General features: G+C 37.2%; 1 protein-coding gene across 31 annotated transcripts in view; it reads right to left on the bottom strand.

The window, feature by feature from the left end:
- KLHL13 (kelch like family member 13) overlaps positions 1-23215 on the bottom strand; it is a 171171-nt gene that overhangs the window by 17547 nt on the left and 130409 nt on the right. For all 31 annotated transcript variants that reach the window (XM_064278696.1, XM_064278697.1, XM_010594674.2 and 28 more), the window contains 3 exons: positions 23037-23178; positions 5408-5540; positions 4678-4874 (listed from right to left, as the gene is read on the bottom strand). In XM_064278696.1, coding sequence (XP_064134766.1) covers positions 4678-4874; positions 5408-5540; positions 23037-23178 — 472 coding nt within the window. The remainder of the gene's footprint in view (positions 1-4677; positions 4875-5407; positions 5541-23036; positions 23179-23215) is intronic.

The following is a 23215-nucleotide window of genomic DNA, read 5'->3' on the forward strand; positions in this document are numbered from 1 at the left end:
TAAAGAGCTGTATCCTAAGTTTGATGGTATCTCCAGCTTGGGGAATCTATTTTATTCCTTTGCACTATGAATGTATTTCCCTTACTGGATACAACGTTAGTTATTACAGTGGACTTTGGGCTATACGACTACTATATTTGGCAGCAACTCACGGTACCAAAGTACCAGTTGAAATAAGCGGTTCACTAGAACCATGCTGGGGGGCTAAGGTGGTTTGAGCCCAGGCTAGGCCTCTTCTCCTTCCCCTGTGGAGTCCTAGATGGCAGTTGGGAAAGAATAGGATGGTCATGGTTGTTCGCAGGGATGGTATTTAGAATCCTGAACAACCAGCACATCCTTGGTACCAACCAAACAGAATAAATGTTCATCCATAAACAACCAGTGTGACCATCTAGGCACTCACAGAATATCAGCCCTGGACATAAAAAAGTCCAGATTAGCTTGATGAGGAGGGAAAGAATTTTGATTCATTCTGAACTATAACTATCTGTACAATTTTTTCTCTAGCTTGTATTAAATATCCACAAAAGCAAAATATGTATATACATTAAAAGACATGCCCATTATTTTTTATGGAATAAATCCAATTTAGATTAAATAAGAAATGTGAAAATCAAACCCATTGCTATCAAGTCAATTTCAACTCATAGTGACCCTATAGAACAGAGTAGAGCTGCCCCGTAGGGTTTCCAAGGAGTGGCTTGGTGGCACGGTGGTTAAGAGCTTGGCTGCAAACCAAGAGGTCAGCAGTTCAAATCTACCAGCTGCTCCTTGGAAACCCTGTGGGGCAGTTCTACTCTGTCCTATAGGGTTACTATGAGTTGGAATCTACTTGACAACAGGGTTTTTTTTTTGTTTTTTTTTTTTTTAAATATATTTACTATACAGGCACTCCCCAGATTACTAACACTGGACTTGGAGACTTTTCATCCGGAACTGTTGTTTAAACAGCATCACTTACTAGCAAGAAAAACTGACTTTTCCAATGACTTCTGATTCCCTTCATTTTCCATTGAGAGAACCAAGTTCTCCCTTTTTCTTGGCTTTTGCCTCTTTCCCACGTATAATGATTTTTCACCTTCTTTCTATTCCTGTCTTCAATGCTTTACCACACTCAGTCATCTCAATAAAAATTTCTCTCCCTTTTACTGTGGGTCCTCCACCCCCATCACTGATAATAAATGTATATATGGAACAAATGATATAATCTGTTTCAAGAAAAAATTAAATGTAACTTGAAAAATAATAAATTTAAAGAGAAAATGTCATCAAGTCTGATGGCATCTTCATTCTCTGATTAAATATGCCTTTGTATAAAAATAAGGAGCCTTGGTGGCGCAGTAGTTAAAATGCTTGACTGCTAACCAAAAGGTCACCAGTTCGAAACCACCAGCGGATCCAAAGGAGAAAGATGTGGCAGTCAGCTTCCATAGAGATTTACAGCCTTAGAAACCCTATGGTGTTGCTATGACTTGGAATTGGCTCAACAGCAGTGGGTTCGTTTTGGTTATATAAAAATAAAGAAAATGTTTTCTTGCTCACCTCTGTTCCACTCTGTTTAATATTCAAATTGTAATATTTCCAGCTCATTTACAAATGCCATATTTTGGCAGCTTTATATTAAATTGGGTTTTGTGGGCTAGGCTATAATCCTCTATGATGAATTCTTCAGGACAAATGCTAGACGCTACAAATTCCAAATTGCAAACAAATAATAAAAATTTAAGCCCAACTTGTTTGTAAATCAGGGACGTCCGCAGAGTATCTAGCATGCTTTAGTTCTGCAATGTCATAAGGATGAAAAATAATGTAAATTTCCTAGGTATTATAAACTAAACAAAGGCAATATTCCATTGTCTCTATGCTACGTGAAAGTATAGGTTTTTAGTTTCGTTGAAATTTTTAACTACTCTGCTTTATATCCTTCACTGTCATCCTTTTGTATTCATTTTACACTCTTTTTCACAACTCCCGAGAATAGAGCATAGTAAGAAAACATAAATGCTAGATCCTTTAAACAATAATAATACTTACCACCCTAAGAGAAACACATGACTGCAAAGGGTAGCAAAGTTAGGAGGGGTGAGTTCTTGTTCTATTGAGCCTGATGCTCTTATAGGCAACTGATGTCTCTATCTCACCAAACCTAAGTGTGGCTGTAATGTTATATTTAAAGTTATCTCAAATCTAATATATAAACACTCTGTGGGTTATTTGCTGGCTCTGGTTATACGTACCAATGCTCTGCCTCATCCACACATATGATGAAGAATGGGATGGAAGAGAGTTTATTAGAACCAGAGTTTTCTTTCTACAAATTCAAACCCAAGTAGCGTTTTGGTTATGTGAGCTAGTCTTGCTATATCATTAAAAACAGAAAGCCCATTTGCTCTAAAATATTTGGTTTCAGCACACTCTTTAAAATGTGAGCTTATTATATTAAAATATTATCTATGATAGCTTGTGGGAGAACTAAAGTCAAATCCTCTTTTGAAAAATATTTGAAACTTTCAGTTCTCCTAAGTAGAAAAGCCACCCAGAGCTACTGTGTTTCCTGATTCACTTGATTGCGTGAAAGGGAAAGGGGAAATAAATAAAGCAAGGCTGAACTTAGGTTTAACTAGAAAATGAAATGCATGAAAGAAGGATAAAGGAAAATCTGGATTCCAACAACTTCCTGGAAGTGATCTGCCAACTTTTCTCTGAAATTATCATGGATTCAGAGAGGGGAGATTTCCACTGGAAAATCATGCAGACATATCCTAAGTAAAGAGAATGAAGGATAAGTCAAGTAGAGCTGTGCTAAGAAAAGAGGTGTTACCTGAAAGGGGTCAGAATAAACTATACCACAAGTAAACTTTGGCAGGGAAAAGCCTCTTCATTAGAAATGGGTTTTAGAATATCTGCAGAGGATGCTAGGAATGAAGAACATAATCTTTAAGATGATATTAAGTTGTTATAAAAAGGAAGACATTTCCAAATGATTAAAACATACAGTTACAATAAATGTTTCAAATAAATTAAGGAACCAATGGTTTAATTACTGGGAATTTGTCAATTTTGTAAAATTACTGTGATACTGTGAATTATGCTTTTTCCTGTTTGATCTTTTTCTTTCAGGTAAAGGAACTGGTCACAACTGACATATGAAAGTGTAAGAATTAAACTTTGTATTAGAAAATAGGTCGACAATACCTCTAGTTAATGATTAGTTCCAAAAGAAATCATGGCATTGTCCCTAGTTTGGCTCAGGACAATTATGTGTTACTAAGATCAGTGTAAAGCAATGTTAAGAGTCTATAAATGTAGGCATTAAGTGCTATGACTAAATTAATTATTGGACTTAAGACATTTAAAAAGTTATACTCAGTACAATTCATTTTCCCTTGAAATTAAGCTGTTACATGATGTCAGTAGCACAAAACTAGAAGGAGGATGCTTACAGGTCTTCAAGGGAAGGGCCTAGTATCATTAAATTAAAATGCAATTTGGCACCCAAATCCAGTAATGGCGACAAGCAGTATCATGGGAAATTTAAAACTTCACTTTGGCTACTTGTGCAGTACAGATGACCTCTTAAGGAACAATCAAAATTAACAATATAACACCATGCTGCCATAAAATCCATAAAAACAGCAGTTAGTTTACAAGTAATCATGAATACTTTGCGTATCTTAAAACAGAAACAAAAAACACACTTTCAAAAATCCAGTTAAATTAGCTGTTGGATGACTTTATAAGATAGGGAGTAGCTTATTAAAAAAACAATTAAGAACAGGTTCTCTTGAACCACTGTGTTTTAAGGAAGGCTCCATGTTCCACAAGTGTTATTTTTAGGCCAACAGCAATTATTTACCAATATTAAAACTGATATGAATTAAAACTGATTATAGAAAAATACATCATCCATCAACATAATGAATTAGAAAATATATAAAAATGTACTAATGCCATAATATTTGGTAAAAAAAAAAAAAAAAAAGCAAGCTCTATAAACTCTGGAAATCTTCTTGGCAACATTTCTCTACAACACAGGCACTTAGTTTCCCACAACTAAAATTCAAAGGTCTCAACTAAAGTAAGATACTGTTCTTTGCAACTGGGCAACTGCTAAGTAGTTCATTGATTTATACCTATATGTGCCCTCTCTTACCTATTAAAACAAAAAAAAGGCTCAAATATTTTAGTGGGTACTGTGTTTCTATGAAATCAAGACTTACATCCTTTCAGGTTTACACATAAGTGTTACTTCTTTTTAAGACCTAGTTCCCTCATTAAAGGGGAAAAAAAAGTATTGAACCTATTTTAAGAGACCACTAGAAGATCAAACTACTTTTCCACAGAATTCTATTTAAGAATCCTGCTTGTATAAAATAATTAAGGTAAAAAAATAGATTATGGTATATAACATTATCAAACATGTGTAAGTATATATTATTATCAAACACCATTAGTGTCTGATGTCATTTGATTACACAGAAGGCTTTTGTGAAATGATTCCATTTTATGATGCAACTGTACTTTTTTCCTCTCAGCTTTCTTCCAGATCACATACTGCCTGTCAACTCTCTCTAATGGCAAAAGTTTTACATGTCTACACGGCAGATACATGAGTCCTACTCTAAATAGGCTATATCAGAGTCTACCCAGGAAAAATAAAATTTGCAAATGTCTTACCCCAGATATGAGAAATACTTTACAGAAGTCTAAAACCGGCAGAATCTGTAGAAAGCTGGCAGCTTCCAGTGTGTCTTGAAGGTTGTCCATATTAAGAGAAAGCTTCGCAGTGTAAATGAAATCAATAATTTTCTTCAGACCGACTTTGCTCACGCCATGAAGCTTAATGCACATTAAATCTTGTTCTTTCATTCCACCTTAAGTAAAAAGACATTCAATTAAACGAAGGTGGATAATTTAATTAAGGTCAAACTCACTTCTGCTGCTAATTAGATGCAATAACATCAAGGAAAAGTCGTATTCTGTGTAACCACTCCTGACAGAGTCAGGCTTCTGCATATTTTGCAGTTAAAAGAGAGTACTTAAAAAGGAACATTTCTATACTAATGGAGGTCGTATACAATGCAAGTGCTTCCAAAATGTTCTCCCATCACCTCGTATCTTTGATGGATAAAGACTGTATTAGCGGTACTAGAGCCTCTGGTGGCCAAATCAGATATGTGTCTGGAAAGGAAAAGCTGTGAAATAAAGATGGACAGAAATCTGAAAACATACACCCACTTCGCAAGTTAAAAAAGTACCACCCACAACCATACGTACTGGTATAATCCTTTTGAAACAAAGATACAGCTCCAAAGAACTGAATTTCACTTTAGAAATGGAAGGATTTAAACCTAGATTTTTTTTACATTGTTTTAATATGGATGCAGAGTTTAAAAAGGAAAATTACCTGTGAACATAGCCTTGAAGTAATCACTAGCAGATGCCATCATGACTCTGTGCACAGGGAAGGCATCATCCGTGTCACCTGGCATCAAGGTCACATCACAAAGCAATCCTTCAAGTCGAAGCTGGTCAAAGCCCTAACACAAACAAGTACACCAGGTGAGCCACTAATCCAGGCAAAATGGACACACAAATCTCTGCGTGCTAAAATTCTGTTTACATATTAATGTGGATACAATATGTTTGGAACATAAAGCCAAATGAATAGTTACTCAGGGGAAGAAAAAAAAAACTGAAGAGTTTCCTTGATATATGACAATGTATATTTCATTTCAACATAGGAAAAATATAAAATTAAGATTAATTTAGATTAAGAACAAATAAGGACAGCATATCGCACTTGTTTATGGATTTCATTTTACTTGGATCTATAATCAACACCCATGGAAGCACCAGTCTGGAAATCAAAAGATGTATTGCATTGGGCAAATCTGCTGCAAAAGACCTCTTTAAAGTATTGAAAAGCAAAGATGTCACTTTGAGGACTAAAGTGCGCCTGACTCAAGCCATGGTATTTTTAATCGCCCTTATATGCTTGCAAAAGCTTGACAATGAATAAGGAAGACCAAAGAAGAATTGATGCCTTTGAATTGTGGTGTTGGTGAAGAATATTAAATATACCATGCACTGCCTAAAGAGTGAAAAAATCTGTCTTAGAAGAAGTACAGCCAGGATTCTACTTAGAAGTGAGGATGGCAAGACTACATCTCACATACTTTGGAAATGTTATCAGAAGGGATTAGTCCCTGGAGAAGGACATCATGCTTGGTAAAGTAGAGACCCAGTGAAAAAGAGGAAGACTCTCAATGAGATAGACTGACACAGTGGCTGCAACAATGGGCTCAAACATAGCAATGATTGTGAGTACGGCACAGGGCCGAGTAGTGTTTTGTTCTGTTGTACACAGGGTCGCTATGAGTCGGACCTGACTAGACAGCACCTAACAACAACATTTATGCAACCATTCACTTTTACCTTATTTTGAAAAAAAATTACCAAGTGCACTTCCATTTTCCCACCTGGAAAATTAAGATATTAGACCATCTAATGCTCTCTATCATAATAAATGGAAATATTTTAATAGCCCTTTTATAGTGCTTTACAGCAAGACATCATATTTTTTTCTGAGAAAGAAAGTTAGAGAGTATCTGCATGAACTGCAAGATTGAAGTTCCTTTCTATCAACTAGATTATTCCATCTCTTTGGAAAGTAGGGATTGTGCCTTAGACATCCCTATACTCAGTATACAGCTGCTGCTTGACAAATTATCTTTCAAGTTTCAAGTTTGGGATTTAATTATCTTTGGTAAAAAGGAGCCCAGGGAGTCCCAACTTAATTGAGACTTAATTGTCCCCAAATACCTAAAGGATTACTGGAGGATTAATAGGCTAGCACCCACAGCTCAGGGGAGGGACAGGACTCTGGTGAGAAGAATGACCATTCATTAGTTCTTGCAACCACTCCCTTGATGATCCTAACCAATGACAAATAGGCAGTTATCCCTTGGGAGAATGAAACACTTAAAATTACAATAGGCTGGTGAAATATGCCAAAAAGGAACAAAATACAATTTAATAATGAGGCCCAGAATGAAGATTTTGGAAAATTTGAGTCTGTAGTTTCAAAGATAGAAATATTTTGTTATAAATATCATAAAGGTACGCAAACAAATTTCTCTCTAATAATATAATAATGTAATGCAACAACCCATAGCAAGGATTATTCTATCCTCTTAATAAATATTTTAATGACCTCCAAAAAAAAAGAAAAAAAAACTTTTATTTATAAAAGTTATGCTTCATTGATTTAAGAAGCAAAAGGCACAACATACTGAAGAACGCAATTCTAGAAATACTGATCCTATACATGTGTTTAAAATAAACCTCAGTCTAAATATCTTTTAATAATAATTTTTAAAATTTAATTTTTAAGAAACTGCTTGAATATACAAAAATGGAATTTCAAAGAGAGTATCTCATCCAGCCACTTTCTCTCTCTCAAGAGAGAGAAATATTTTTATTCCAAAAATATTTATACCAAAAAGCAAAACCAAATCCATTGCCATCAAGTTGATTCCAACTCATAGCGACCCTACAGGACAGAGAAGAATTGCCCCATAGCGTTTCCAAGGCTGTAAATCTTCATGGAAGCCAGCTGCCACGTCTTTCTCCCACAGAGCAGCTGGCGGATTCAAACTGCCAACCTTTCAGTTACCAGCCAAGCACTTTAACCATTGTGCCAGCAGGGCTTCTCAAAAATATTAATACACTATACACATATTTTAGAACAAGACTGTACATAATATCTTCCTTCTCTTTCTCCAAGAATGATTAGCATCAATTTTTATTCCCATATCAAATCTCTCACAAATTTTTCTATTTCTTCTGGACCTTGGGTTCCATTTAAGAGGGGCTTGTTGTCTGTCTTCAATATTTTTACTCTAACCTTCCCAATTCCCCCTTCTATAATTATTCCATATCTTTTTTTTTTTTTTAACCCCTGCATATCCCTTTGGGGAAAAAGAGAATATTAAAAAAAGGTTTTATCATCTCTTTAATAAACTTAGCCAATGTATCAAAACTTCAAATGCTATTAAATAGAGGGAGGAATTTTTGCAATACCCTGAAAGGCTAAAACATTTTAAATGGGTTCGATAAATTTAAAAATTTTCATATTAAAACAGAAGCAAATATGAGCTGGAATTACACAAGTGTAATACTGGAAACCCTGCTGGCGTAGCGGTTAAGTGCTATGGCTGCAAACCAAAGGGTCAGCAGTTCAAATCCACCAGGTGCTCCTTGGAAACTCTATGGGGCAGTTCTACTCTGACCTATAGGGTCGCTATGAGTCGGAATTGACTCGGCGGCACTGGGTTTGGTTTTTGATTTTCAAATATAAGAAATCAGAACAGCTAGGGAATAATTTTTATAAAAAGTTGGTCACATGTCAATAGCTGTCAAATTAAATATGATGCTATTGTGAAACGCTACACTGATACTGTCAGGTGTTAAAAAGGAATCTGATGAGCAAATCTTTCCACTATATTCTGCATCAGAAGGAACTTATGAGAGCACTATCGAGTTTTGATCAGTTTAATTTTGAAAAGGAAGTGGAGAAAAAAAGAAATGCATCCTAAGAAGAGCAATAAAAATTATTAAGGGAAAATATGTTTTATGAATGAAGGCTAAGGAAATAGAGAAGGGTAAGGAATGGCTTTATGCCATTCCTTAAGTAAATGTAATTTATTTGATTAAAACAATACCAACCATGTTTTTATGAGGCTGCTCTTCATTTAGTTCAGAGGACAGAAAAGGAACAGATCCACTTAAGTTGAAGGAGATATATAGGTTGGACATAAAAGTTTATACTGATATTAATTAAACTCTGCTCTCATCATATCACACTTCTCAGTGTTTAAAAACTTCTAATGGCTCTCTATTACTGTGTTATATCACAACTCCTGGTTTTCAAAGACTTTTCTAACCTGGCCTCAACTCGACTATTTTACCTTATTTTTCATTGTTTCCCTATGAGCTCAAGATCCATCCTATCGGGTTGTTCCCTAGGCTATCTCATGGGTGGAAAAAAAAATAGCCTTCCTCTGTTTCCAGTATTTTTATTTATGCCACTTTTTTTCACATGGAATGCCCTCCCTTCTTCAAAGTCTAGTTCAAACTCGATCTTCTTTGTAAAGCTATCTCTAACCAACTCTCTAAAATAATTAGGCACCTTTAGTCTGGGTCACACAATTTAGTATTTAATTATAGACCATAGACTTCTGCTTCCAGCGAATATGGAGTAACAGGGACTAGATTTACCTTACCTCCTCAAACAAAACAACTTAAAAACCAGACCTATATATATACATATATATATGTATATAAAACACTTTAAGATACTGCACATCAGGATGAAGGAGAGAGATCTGTGAGAGATGAGAAACAAACGATGTAAGCCATAGGACTGCCACACTTTACTGCCTGGAGAATTTCCAGACTGGGGCACGGGCAGTGGGAAGCCCGCCAAAGCCCAGCGTTCTGTCATAATACAAGAGAAAAGAGATCTGCACGGAGCCAGAACTCCAGAGATCTGCAAATGGTCCCCCTCAAGGTGAATACTGACAAGTGCACGTGTCTGGGAAAGGAACCATGCGAGAGGAGCACAAGGAACAATCTCCAAAGCTCACCAAGTGCTGTCATAGTTGCTATACGAACCACGAGAGTGGAAAACCTTATACTCTATGGGCCTTAGGCACAGTGCAGAGACTCCTGGTGGTGCAATGTTTAAGCACTTGGCTGCTAACCGAAAGGTCGGCGGTTGAATCCACCAGTCACTCCATGGGAGAAAGATGTGGCAGTCTGCTTCCATAGATACTACAGTCTTGGAAACCCTATGGGAAATTCTCCTCTGTTCTACAGAGTTGCTATGAGTTGAAATCAACTCCAAGGCACACAGCAACAACAACAGGCAGAGTACTCAGAAGGATTTTGCCTCAGTAATGGTGAGAAGTTAGCCCCAGAATACATGCATCTCTGGTTCCCCCTATCAAAAGCTTAAAACTAAATGAAAAAAAAAAAAAAAAAAAAGAATGATAGCAGAAGGATTGGAGAAGAAAGCTAGGGTGCAAAGTACCACCCAACTGGCAGCAAATCCCCTACCCCTTTTCTTCCAGTATACCCTGGCCTGGACTTAAGGCATCTTAAAAGCTGGGAGCAGTCATCTGGGCGCAGAGAGAACTCCAAAAAAAGCCCTCTAGTTATGACTCAAAGAACAGGAAAGAAGATTTTTAAAGCTCAAAGAGGGTGGAGAAAATCCCCCAATTTTCTTTTTATCTGTTCTCATAAGCCCCAACTCCCAGGCAATTCCAAGGCAGTGGTGGTGGCAGCGGTGACAGTGACAACAATGGGGGGTGGGAGGGGCGACAGATGCCTAAAACTCTGAGGAAGAGAAACCTTTCTCTTTGATCAGAGGAGCTGTGGTAGTTTCTCTGCAGTGAGTCCCCATTGCATGGGCAGTTCAACATTGTTCTCTCAGTAATTGATTTACAAAGTAAACAGAAATCAGTAATGATACAGAAGACTTGAATAACACTTCTTAATCTAATTGACACAATATTTCACTCGACAACAGTAAACTGCAAATGCTTTTCAAGTACAGCTGAATTTTCCAAGATAGACCATATTCTGGGCCATAAAATTAGTCTTAATAAATTTAAAAGGATTCCAGTCACACAAGACATGTTCTGTGACCACAGTAATTAAATTATAAATAATCCCCAAATACCTGGAAACTAAAAAACACACAGGTCAAAGAAGAAATCAAAAGGGAAACTAGGAAGTATTTTGAATAAAATGAAAATGAAGACACAATATACCAAAAATTGTGGAATGCAGCTAATGCCGTACTTAGGGAGAAATTTAAACGATTATACAAGAATATGAGAAAAGTTCCATGTGAATGATCTCAGCTTCCATCTTAAGAAACTAGAAACGGAAGAGCAAACTGATCCCAAATTAAGCAAAAGAAAGGAAATACTAAAGATCAGAATAGAAATCAATGAACTAGAAAACAGAAAAATAGAGAAAAAAGCAACAAAACCAAAATTTATCAGCATATAAAACCCATTGCTGTCAAGTTGACTCCAACTCATTGACTTATTTCACTGAGCATAATGTTTTCAAGGTTCATCTATGTTGTAGCATGTATCAGAACTTTATTTTTCTTTGTGGCTAAATAATATTCTCTTGTATGGATAAACAAAAATGTGGTATATACATACAAGAGAAATAAGTCAGACACAAAAGGACGAATATTATAGTATCCCACTGGTATGAAATATCTCGAACAGGCAAATCATAGAGACCAAAGTTTATTAGTGGTTATCAAGGGCTGGTGGGAGGAGGAACACAGGAGTTATTGCTTAAGGGGCACTTAAAGGAATCAAGAGTTTCTGTGAAGGGTGATGAAAAATTTTGGAAATGTATAGTGGAGATGGCTGCACAACATGGTGAACATAATGCCACTGAAGTATACATGCAAAAATGACTGAAATGGTAAATGTTTGTTATGTATATTTTACCACAATAAAATAAAGGATAAGGAAATATGAACAACTGTATGCCAATAGGAGCCCTGGTAGTGTAGTGGTTAACAGGTCAGCAGTTGGAATCCACCAGCCACTCCTTGAAAACCCTATGGGGGCAGTTCTACTCTGTCCTTATAAGGTCACTATGAGTTGGAATCAACTTGACAACAATGGATTTTATATGCCAATAAATTTGACAACTTAGTTGAAATGGACAAATTCCTTGAAAGGCATGAGCTACTGAAGTTTACTCTAGAAGAAATAAATAACCTGAATAGCCACATGCCTATTAAAAAATTGGATTTGAATTAAGAAATCTTCCCTCTCAAAAAAAGACTCTAGGATCAGATGATTTCACCAATGAATTGAAAGAAATAATACTAATTCTACACAAACACATTCAGAAAATTGATGAGGAGGGAGCATATCCCAACTCATTCTATATGGCCAGCATTTCCCTAATATCAAAACCAGACAAAGACAATCCAATAAAATTAAGACCAAAACCTCTCATGAACTTAGATGCAGAAATTCTTAACAAAATTTTAGCAAATTAAATCTAACAATATATAAAAAGGAAATATATTACAGCCAAGTGAAATTTATTCCTGCAACGCAAGATTGCTCTAGCATTCAAAAATCAATCAATATAGTTCATATTAACAGACTAAAAAAGAAAAACCATGAGATAATCTCAATAGGTGAAAATAAAACTTTTAATAAAATCACTCACTCCTGATTAAAAAAAAAACAGAAAAAACTCAGAAAACTGGGAATAGAAGGGAACTTCCTCAAACCTACAGCTAATATCATACATGATGGTGAAAAGACTGAATGCTTTCCCCCTAAGGTCAGAAACAAGGCAAAAATGTACACTTCCACTACTTCTATTCAACATTTTTCTGGAGGTTCTAGCCAGTGCAATAAGGCAAGAAAAGACTGGAAAGGAAGAAGTAAAACCGTCTTTATTTATAGGCAAAAATGATTGTAGAAAACCCTATGGAATCTACCGAAAAAAGCTCCTACAAACTAATAAGTTTACCAATGTTGCAAGACATAAGACCAATATGCAAAAGTCAACTGATTACTACATACTAGCAACAATCAGATACTGCAACTATGTATTACACTCTGCATTCATATTTCGCTCACAGTTGGTATGTCCTAATCCTGATTACCACTTTGACACATGTTAAAATAACCAAAAATACTCAATTAAGAGAGCAGGGTTGTAACACGCCAAAGTGACCTAAAAAGAAAAGGTGGAAAACAGCCTTCCAATTTATACCTAAAGATTCACACTCAAATGGAAATATAGTGAAAATCTAATATACCCTAACCTGAGTACCTCAAGAAAGAGTACCCCTAGAACTAGCCCCAAGAAAAACTATAGACTAAAAAACAAAACAAAACTACTTTTCCTATATCTTAGCTGGCATTCTCAGGACACTGAAAAGCAAGAGCAATTTTCAGTTTAATAAAAACTATTATAATCTACCTACAGCGGCTAACCAAAACGTCAGCAGTTCAAATCTGCCAGGCGCTCCTTGGAAACCCTTTGTGGCAGTTCTACTCTACCCTATAGGGTCACTATAAGTCAGAATTCACTCGAGAGCAGTAGGTTTTTTTTATAAACTATATTATTTGAGTTTTCCTTTTATAAAAAGTTACCTTCAAATCAATATGCCTATATTTTTATGTTGATAATACATTTTTAAAATTATGATCATAAGGTTTTAGAATAGGGTACAGTTCATCAACATGACATGATCAGCAACTCAAACATTTACCCTGGGATAAACACTTCATAAAGTTAACCCACTGGAAGGCAACACACATTAAATTGTATGGGCTCTTGGAATAACAAACTTCTTTAAAACTCTATTACCTAAATAATAACTTGAGGGTATTAGATGATATCTTTCACTGCCTTTAGAATTAAAAATGGATGGAGAAAATGAATAAATAAAATGGAATAAAACATGGCAGGAGCAGCTGACAGGCACTGATCTTAAGATGAGAAAATGCCAATTAGGAGCCTAGACATTCTTAGCAGGGAGGCATTTTCAAGCTCTGTAGGTTTGAGTAAGCACAGCCAACACTCCGGAAGTGATTTGTTTCCACCTGGGAAAGCAGCCTACAATTAATAGACACTGCCACCAGCTGAAGCATGGAACTCTAGTTCCATGTTCTAACAGGGATGCTTCCATTTGGCAGCTGGCAATTTTTCTGTTCCCCCGCCACCCCCCTCCCCTTTTTGGCAGAGGAGAAGAAGGGTAGGCAGACAGGAAGATATTCTTCAAAATTCTATTCTTTCTATTAACCATAACATCTCCACTAGGTAATTCATGCTAAATTATCCTTTAGCCTTTGTTAATACATGATTTATATTTAATAGCCAATGAACACTTAATATTTGTAGACACTATATTTTAAAAAAGAGAGTATAGTTTATTGCAAGGTTCAAACAAATACAAATCCACAATCAGAAAGCCTGGGTTCAAGTCCTAGTTTTTGTAGTGTAGTTTGTGTAGTGGCTATGTGACCTTGGAGAAACCTTCTAATCTCCTGACCTTCCATAAACTGGAGATGATAATCCTAGCCTTTTCTATCTCACAGGATTATTTCAAATATCAAATGAGGCAGGTGTATATGAAAGTGATTTATAAGCTGCTGTCCAAATTAATTTATTCCATAAGCAATAATAAGAACGGTAAAATGCATTGAGTACTCCCTCTGTGCCAGGCAGAGCACTAAGGCCTTTACCTATATTATCTCTTTTAATAATGATGATAATAGTAGAAATTTATTAAGCATTCATCATCGGCCCCAGCTCCAAATTCTAGGCATACAAAAACGACAAATTAGATTCTAGAACTAGAGACTCTCACTGCTAAGTGATGCTAATAAAGGATAAGAGGTGTGAATAGAAGAAGCCACTAACCCTGCCTGGGTCAAGGAAAGTTTTATAGAGGAGGTATCATTTAAGATGCGTCATTGTGAATAAATAGGAATTTACCAGACAGAACAAGTAAAAGAGAGGCAACCCAGGGAAAGGGAACGGGCATGTGCAAACACAATGAAGTGAGAAAGAGCAATATATGCATAAGGAATAGTGAACAACCAGAAGTCTTCCAGGCATGTTCCATAGCTATCTGTTCTAGGGAAACCCTGGTGGTGTAGTGGTTAAGTGCTACGGCTGCTAACCAAAGGCTCGGCAGTTCGAATCCGCCAGGGGCTCCTTGGAAACTCTATGGGGCAGTTCTACTCTGTCCTACAGGGTCAATATGAGTCGGAATCAACTCGATGGCACTGGATTTGGTTTGGTTTTGGTCTGTTCTACGGTCTGTCCTAGGGACCATAAAACTGAAAGCTCTTGGAGAAAATATTTGAAAATTATATATTTGAAGGACTTATATCTAGAACCTATAAAGAACTCTCACAACTCAGTAGTAAAAAGATAAGTCAATTTAAAAATGGGCAAAAAATCTGAAAAGACATTTCTCCAAACAGGATATGGAAACAGCCAATAACCACATGAAAAGATGCTCAATGTCCTTAGTCGTTGTTGTTAGGCGCTGTCGAGTAAGATCCAACTCATAACGACCCTATGTATAACAAAATGAAACACTGCTCGGACTTGCACCATCCTGACAATCGTTGTTATGCTTGAACCCATTGTTGAAGCCACTGTGTCAGTCTATCTCATTGAGGGGCTTCCTCTTTTTCACTGACCCTCTACCGAACATGAAGTGCTTCTCCAGGGACTGATCCCTCCTGATGACATGTCCCAAGTATGTGAGACGTAGTCTCGCCATCCTTGCTTCTAAGGAACATTCTGGTTGTACTTCCAAGACAGATTTGTTCATTCTTTTGGCAGTCCATAGTATATTCAACATTCTTTTGCAACGCCACAATTTAAAGGCATCAGTTCTTCTTTGCTCTTCTTTGTTCATCATCCAGTTTTCACGTGCATAGGAGGCAACTGAAAACACCATAGCTTGAGTCAGGCGCACCTTAGTCCTTAAAGTAATACCTTTGCTTTTTATCATTTTAAAGAGGTCCTTTGCAGCAGATTTGACTAATGCAATGTGTCTTTTGATTGCTTGACTGCTGCTTCTATGGGTGTTGCTTGTGGATCCAAGTAAAATGAAATCTTTGACAACTTCAATCTTTTTTCCGTTTATCATGACATTGCTTATTGGTCCAGTTGTGAGGATTTTTGTTTTCTTTATGTTGAGGTGTTAGCCATACTGAAGGCTGTGTTATTTGATCTTCATCAGTAAGTGCTTCCAGTCGTCTTCACTTTCAGCGAGCAAGGTTGTGTCATCTGCAGGTTGTTAATGAGTCTTCCTCCAATCTTGATGCCCAGTTCTTCATAGAATCCAGCTTCTCAAATTATTTGCTCAGCATACAAGTTGAATAGGTATGATGAAAGGATACAACCCTGACACACATCTTTCCTGACTTTCAGAGTATCCCCTTGTTCTGTCTGAATGACTGCTTCTTGATCTGTGTACAGGTTCCTCATGAGCATAATTAAGTCTTCTGGAATTCCCATTCTTCACAAAGTTATTCATAATTTGTTATGATCCACACAGTCAGATGCCTTTGCATAGTCAATAAAACACAGGTAAACATCCTTCTGGTATTATCTGCTTTCAGCCAGGATCCATCTGACATCAGCAAATGATATCCCTCGCTCCATGTCCTCTTCTGAATCCGGCTTCAATTTCTGGCAGTTCCCTGTCAATGTACTGCTGCAATTGCTTTTGAATGATCTTCAGCAAAATTTTACTTGCATGTGACATTAATGATATTGTTCAATAATTTCTGTATTCAGTTGGATCACCCTTCTTGGGAATAGGTATAAATACGGATCTCTTCCAGTCAGTTGGCCAAGTGGCTGTCTTTCAAATTTCTTGGCATAGACAAGTGACGCTTCCATGGCTGCATCCATTTGTTGAAACATCTCAGTTGATATTCCGTCAATTCCCGGAGCCTTGTTTTTCGCCAATGACTTCAGATCAGCTTGGACTTCTTTCTTTAGTACCATCAGTTCCTGATCATATGCTACCTCCCCAAACGGTTGAACACGGACAAATTCTTTTTGGTATAGTGACTCTATGCATTGCTTCCATCTTCTTTTGATGCTCCCTGTGTCTAATATTTTCTCTGTAGAATCCTTCACTACTGCAACTCAGGACTTAATTTTTTTCTTCAGTTCTTTCAGCTTGAGAAATGCCGAGCGTGTTCTTTCCTTTTGGTTTTCCATCTCCAGCTCTTTGCACATGTCGTTACAATACTTTGTCTTCTCAAGCCACCCTTTGAAATCTTCTGTTCAGCTCTTTCATTTCATCATTTCTTTCTTTCGCTTTAGCTACTCGATGTTCAAGAACAAGTTTCAGAGTCTCTTCTGACATCTATTTTGGTCTTTTCTTTCTTTCCTGTCTTTTTAATGACCTCTTGCTTTCTTCAGGTATGACATCCTTGATGTCATTCCACAACTTGTCTGGTCTTCTGTCATTACTGTTCAAGTATAATTTTTTAAAATGGCAAATAACAAGTGTTGGTGAGGATGTGGAGAAATTAGAACCCTCATATACTACTGATGGGGATGTAAAATGGTGCAGCCACTTTGGAAAACAGTCCAGCAGTTACTCAAAAGATTAAACATAAAATTACCATATGATACAGCAATTCTACTCCTAGGTATATATCCAAGAGAACTGAAAACATATGTCCACATGAAAACTTGTACACAAATGTTCACAGCAGCATTATTCATAGTAGCCAAAAAGTGAAAACAATCCAAATGTCCATCAACTGATGTCCATCAAAATGTGTTAATATCACATAATGGAATATTATTTAGCCATCAAAAGGAATGAAATACTAATACATGCTACCATATGGATGAACCTTGAAAGTATTATGCTAACTGAAAGCAAAGCAACACAAAAGACCACATATTATACAATTATATAATTCCATTCATATCAGGAGCCAGAATACAGAAATCTATAGAGACAGAAAGTACATTAGTGGTTTCTCAGGGCTTGGGGGAGAGGACAGGAAGATAGGGGAATGACAGCTAAAGGGTATGGGTTTTCTTTTGGGGGTAATGAAAATGTTCTTAAATTGATTGTGGTGATGGTTGTACAACTCTGTAAATATACTAAAACCATTGAATTGTACACTTTAAATAGGTGAATTATATAGTATGTGAAAAACCCATAACCCCTGCCATCAAGTTGATTCCTACTCATAGTGATCTCACAGGACAGAGTAGAACTGCCCCATAGGGTTTCCAAGGAATGGCTGATAGATTCTAACTGCTAACCTTTTGGTTAGCAGCAGTAGCTCTTAACCACTGTGCCACCAAGTATATCTTAACAATGCTGTTTAAATAACTGAAGGTGCTAGCACGGGTATGATTTAATGAATTATCACAGAATAGGATAGTGAAAGAAAGCTGCTAAACTGACCTAATAGGAGTCAAGGGTTAAAGGTTTCCATGAGATGTAACCACAACTGTAGTGGTAATAGTGGAGTGGGGGAAATAAAATATCCTTAATCTTACCAATAACTACTTAAACTAACCTGGTTGATCTTACCTACTTGAGTAAAAGAAATTTACACTGCTAACTCCATCATGGATTCTCCCAGGGTTTGTTCAGGGCTCTAGGAATCTAAGCCTATTAGGTATCAAAAGTCTTTCTAGGCATCTTTCTTTGACAGCCTAGTTTGCTGGAACCTATTTAATGGAAATGACTAATCTGTTAGAGCAGTTCCAGCCAACCAGACGGATGCCTTATTTGACACACCCATCATTTCTGATTGCCTACATTTTCTCTGACACCTTCTTTGTTTTGGCTGGAGTGGAAGAAAAAGAAATGAATTTTTGTTATCTACCTTGCTTTCCTATAAAATGTCGCATTTAATCCTCACATCTCTTGCCCAGATTACAGATAAAGAGGCTGGCCCAGAGAGGATAGGTGACTTTCCCAAAGTCACATAATTAGCTGGTAAGTGGCAAAAGTAGGACTCCAGTTTTGGCCAAAACCCACATCCTTCCCACTACAGTTACCCAGTGGGTAATCGTGCAGAGTGCGAACTGTTAAAACAGTTTCTCCCCAATGATCTGTTCCCCAGCCAGCTACATTCAATGCCTTTTGAAGCTGGAGTTGGAGCTATTGCTAATTTTAAAACAATGATAACATTTACACATTAAACACTTCTCTGGCTTGTTCCCTTGACAACCACACACCTAAGATTAGACACAAAAACACTGTTAGTACTTGGACATAAAATCTCAGTATTTGAGAACATAATTTTAAACCCACTTTTAAAACAGAGCATACAAGGTTTTTCAATAGCAATATGTCACCACAGAAAATATTATAAAAAACCAGTTGAAGAAATATCATCTTCAGGTAATGCAAACTTTCAGATGACTTTCACATCATTGTGCTCCTACCTCCAGCCTGGACCAGCAGAGTCTGAGCTAAAACGTAACAGTGAAAAGGCGCTCAGACCCAGGTACACTTGCTATTTCAAGTATTATACATTTAAATTATACAAATTATATGCAAAAATATCTCCATTGTCAAAAAAAAAAATAGGATTATACAGAGCAAAAGTGAAAGACTTCATTCACAAGCTTCCCTAATGTTTTTAGACCATTTTCTATGCATTTATACTGATGTATATGTATATATAATGCATAATCTTTCTACAAATAGATGGATTACACTATGCAAATTTCCCTGATACTTAAAAAAAAAAAGCTTTATTGAGACATAATGCACATACCATACAATTCACCCATTTAATGTGTACAATTCCATGGTTTTAGTATATTCACAAAGTTTTGGAACCATCTGCACAGTCAATTTTAGAACATTTTCATCACCCCTAAAAAGAAGCCCGTACCCTTTAGCTATCACCCTCCTATCTCGCACCTTCACCTGAACATTTCATATGAATGAAATCATATAACATATGGCCTTTTGTGACTGATTTTTTTCACTTAGCATAATGTTTTCATGGTTTATCCACATTGTAGCATGTATCAGCACTTCTTTCCTTTTCATGGACAATAACATTCCATTGTATGGATATGCCATATTTGCCCTGTTACTATTTTTCATTTCATACATCTTAGAGTGCCTCTCATTCAATACATACAGATGAATCTCACTCTTTGTAATAACATCACAGTATTGCATAGCATTGATACACCCTTATTTCCTTATTGATAGATATTTAAGCTACTTCCAATGTTTCCTGTTATAACAAATTATATATAATTCAATATAACATATACAAAGAGAAATAGAGGGGCCATCTGTCTTGGTAGAAGGAGGACAGTGGCTCTCAAAGTGTTTTCCCTGGACCTGCAACATCACCTGGGAATGTTAGAAATGCAAATTCTCTGGCCCCACACCCAGAGTTTTTGATGAAGAAACACTGAGGTTGGGGCCCAGTGCTCAGTGTCTTAACAAATACTCCTTGTGATTCTGAAGCATGCTACAATTTGAGAACTACCGTTTCCTATCTCTCTCGTTCCCTATCTCTCTCGCTATACTGCAGTGGCTTTCATTCTTTGGTTTAAAGAAGATTTTTTAAAATTAGCAGTACTATAATAATTGGCTGTGACACACAACTATTGATTGGCACTGAAGGGGCAAGGGGGTCTCTGTATTTTTCTTTTATTTTAAATTTTTCTGTAGAAAGAGCATTTTTACATACAAAAACTTCCTCCTCTCATGTTTTTTCTATCTGTTTGACCCCTTAATCTCTTCTGTCATCACCTTGACAACCAACAATTAAAACATATACCTAGTATTACGATACCAGGGGAGCCCCTGGGTGGCACAAATGGTGAAGCAGTCGACTACTAATGAAAGATTGATGATTCGAACCCACGCAGAGATGTCTCAGAAGACAGACCTGGTGATCTGCCTCTGAAATGTCACAGTTGTGAAAAACTCTATGGAACATGAACCCTGGCCTCATCTACGCTGAGAGTAGAAGAACCAGATTGTTTCTGGCTACCACTACTGATCATTCTAATCAAGGCCACAGTAGATGGATCCTGATAGAATGGGAGAACAATGTGGAATAAAAGCTCAAATTTCTAAAACAAACAAATAAAAACAGACCTCCTGGACTGGTTGAGACCGAAGGCCTCTCCAAGACTATTGCCTTGATGAAATACTATTTAAACCTTGAACCAAAATTAACCCTTGAGGTCACCTTGCAGCTAAATAACAGATTGGCTTACAAAATAATGAATATCACCTGTAAGTCTGTGCTCCTTTAAAAAATCACCTATGTGAGACCAAATAATCAACAATTACTTTAAAACAAAGATGAAAATGTAAGGGGGCAGGGAAACTTGATTAATGGAAACAGAACAACCAGAACATACATTATGAGAATGTTCATACATTATGAAGAATGTGACCAGTGTCAATGAACAAATCTGTGTAGAACTGTTGAATGGGAACCTAAGCTGCTGTGTAAACTTTCACCCAAAGCACAATAAAATATTATTGGAAAAAAAAGAGAGAAGAAAACCCTATGGAATAGTACTACTCTGCACACATGGGGTCACCATAAGTTGGAATCAACTCGACAGCAACTAACAATAACAAGAAGGAGGTGGAAAGCTTTTCCTCTCTGACTTTCACATTTCTGTTCTGATGATACCCACACAGACAATGGGCAGCCATCCTTAGAACCCGGCTCCCATTAGAAACTGTGAGAGATAGGAAAAATGGGATTTTGCTGAATCACAGATCAGAGCTAGTAGGTAATTCAGAGTTCTTCTAATCAAGAGTATCACTTAGGAGTTAAGGAAAATAGGCCCAAAGAAATCATATGACACACCAAGGCCACACAGCAAGTCTAAGCCTCTTCTCCCATAACAGCCTAACTGACAGCTGGACCCACAGGAGGTGCTTAATTAATAACTGCTGATTTGACTTGAGAGCAGGAAGGTGTCCTGCACAAAAGGAACAAGCTCTGGAGGCAGTCATCAGCAATAACCCTTTGCATTTCCTAGTGACAGCATTTTTAAGGTCCATGAGTGTAAGATTGTCAAGTCATGCTGTGATATTTTTGTTTCTACATGAACATGAAAGAGTTTTTGGCCCTGAAAGATCACTGCTTCATTTTTGAACTATTGAAGCACCATTAGGTTTGTCAAAGGCCTGTTACTGTAATGGTTCTTGACTGGGGGTATGCATGAAATCCATTTGCGGAGATTTTTTTTTTTTTTTTTTGGAAACACATATACTTAGAAAGATATATCTTCCTTATGTTACTGAGCCAAAACAAAAAAAAACCCAGTGCCATCAAGTCGATTCCGACTCATAGCGACCCTATAGGACAGAGTAGAACTGCCCCGTAGAGTTTCCAAGGAGCACCTGGCAGATTCAAACAGCTGACCCTTTGGTTAGCAGCTGTAGCAGTTAACCACTACACCACCAGGGTTTCCATATTACTGAGCAGAGAACACTAAAATAATACCACTATTTCTGGATATTCAGTATTATATTGTGCTCTAATTCAGTAACGCCCACTGAGGCCAGAGAATGTACAAAGAGGTTAGGAGTACATGGGCTACTTATCCCCATGCTGTTGCTATCGTTGTGTGCTGTCAAGTTCATTCCAACTCATAGTGACTCCACGTGACAGAGCAGAACTGCCCCATAGGGTTTTCTTGGCTGTAATCTTTACAGAAGCAGATCACCAGGTCTTTCTCCTGCAGAGCCATTGGGTGGGTTCAAACTACCAACTTTTCGGTTAGCAGCCGAGTGCTTCATCATTGTACCACCAGAGCTCCCTATCCCTATGCTACCAAACCCAAAAACCCATTGCGGTTGCGTTGATTCCAACTCACAGCAACTCTATATGTCAAAGTAGAACTTTCCCATACGGTTTCCAAGAGAGCGGCTGGTAGATTCGAACCGCTGACCTTTTTGGTTAGCAGTTGAATACTTAACCACGGCACCACCAGGGCTCCCTATGCTAAATAGCTCCAAATTGTTGTGCTATTTGAGTTCTTTTGGCTTTCTACAGTTTTGTCATTACTTCTTGCATATAACAGTGTGTTTGCATCCAGCAGTCCTCACCCCTACTCCCACACCTACTACTATTGCCGATAGGGGTTGAGACAACAGAAGTATGCTAAAGGTGATAGTAAAATAAATTGTGAGTGAGGAAGTAGAAAATTTAGTGTTGGAACCCTGTGATACTTACCTTGGCAGCTATGTAATGGAAAGTGAATGTTGCCAGATAGGGTAGTCCGTAAGAAAGTGGCATAATATGAAGATCTCCCTTATATAAACGAAACAATGAATGAGCTCTGGGGACTTTTTTTGTAAACATCAGGAAGGTATGAAGTTCCCCCTCAAAATTTCTTCCCTGCTGGGTTTTAAAGCTATATAAATAGTACAAAAAGAAAGCTGGGATTACCTGTAACACCACAGAACTATGGGTATTGCTGGTAAAGATCCGTGTAGCTCCTGCCTTGGAAGACTGCAAATGGGATGAGAGGCCCATTTCGCTGCTTCCAAGGGATAATTTCATGTGTTGGTCTTCCTCTTCCACCAGAGATCTGAAAATTATTAGAAAAGCAGAAAGAAAGGAAAATG

The sequence above is a fragment of the Loxodonta africana genome, chromosome X (genome assembly GCF_030014295.1).
Source record: "Loxodonta africana isolate mLoxAfr1 chromosome X, mLoxAfr1.hap2, whole genome shotgun sequence".
In the NCBI taxonomy this organism is placed as follows: domain Eukaryota; kingdom Metazoa; phylum Chordata; class Mammalia; order Proboscidea; family Elephantidae; genus Loxodonta; species Loxodonta africana.